Source organism: Penaeus monodon, chromosome 15 (assembly GCF_015228065.2).
Source record: "Penaeus monodon isolate SGIC_2016 chromosome 15, NSTDA_Pmon_1, whole genome shotgun sequence".
Classification (NCBI taxonomy): Eukaryota; Metazoa; Arthropoda; class Malacostraca; order Decapoda; family Penaeidae; genus Penaeus; species Penaeus monodon.
This window is the reverse complement of record NC_051400.1, coordinates 27,615,874-27,616,117: the sequence shown is the minus strand read 5'-3', so window position 1 is coordinate 27,616,117 and position 244 is coordinate 27,615,874. Positions and strand designations below refer to the sequence as shown.

Here is a 244-nt window from a genome sequence, read left to right as displayed (position 1 = left end):
TTTTTTTTTTTTTTTTAAGAGCGGATTAAGCCTATTCTTTGAAATATGATAAAAAGCTCCCTTTTCCAACTGTGTATTTATGTATACCTAAACATCCCACAAAATGGCAGGGAATTTGAATGCCAGAGGCGTCGTCGGGCGTCTGTGGCGATTTGCTGTGATGGGAGACCCGACCGTGGAGTTGTTCATTTGCCGAGACACTGACAGGTGAGAGAGGTATTGAACTTTGTAAAACATGAATTTT

General features: G+C 40.6%; 1 protein-coding gene across 1 annotated transcript in view; it reads left to right on the top strand.

The window, feature by feature from the left end:
• Positions 1 to 244, top strand: part of LOC119581883 — an 11,971-nt gene that overhangs the window by 7,902 nt on the left and 3,825 nt on the right. Inside the window, exon 5 of the mRNA XM_037930043.1 lies at positions 111 to 207. Coding sequence (XP_037785971.1) covers positions 111 to 207 — 97 coding nt within the window. The remainder of the gene's footprint in view (positions 1 to 110; positions 208 to 244) is intronic.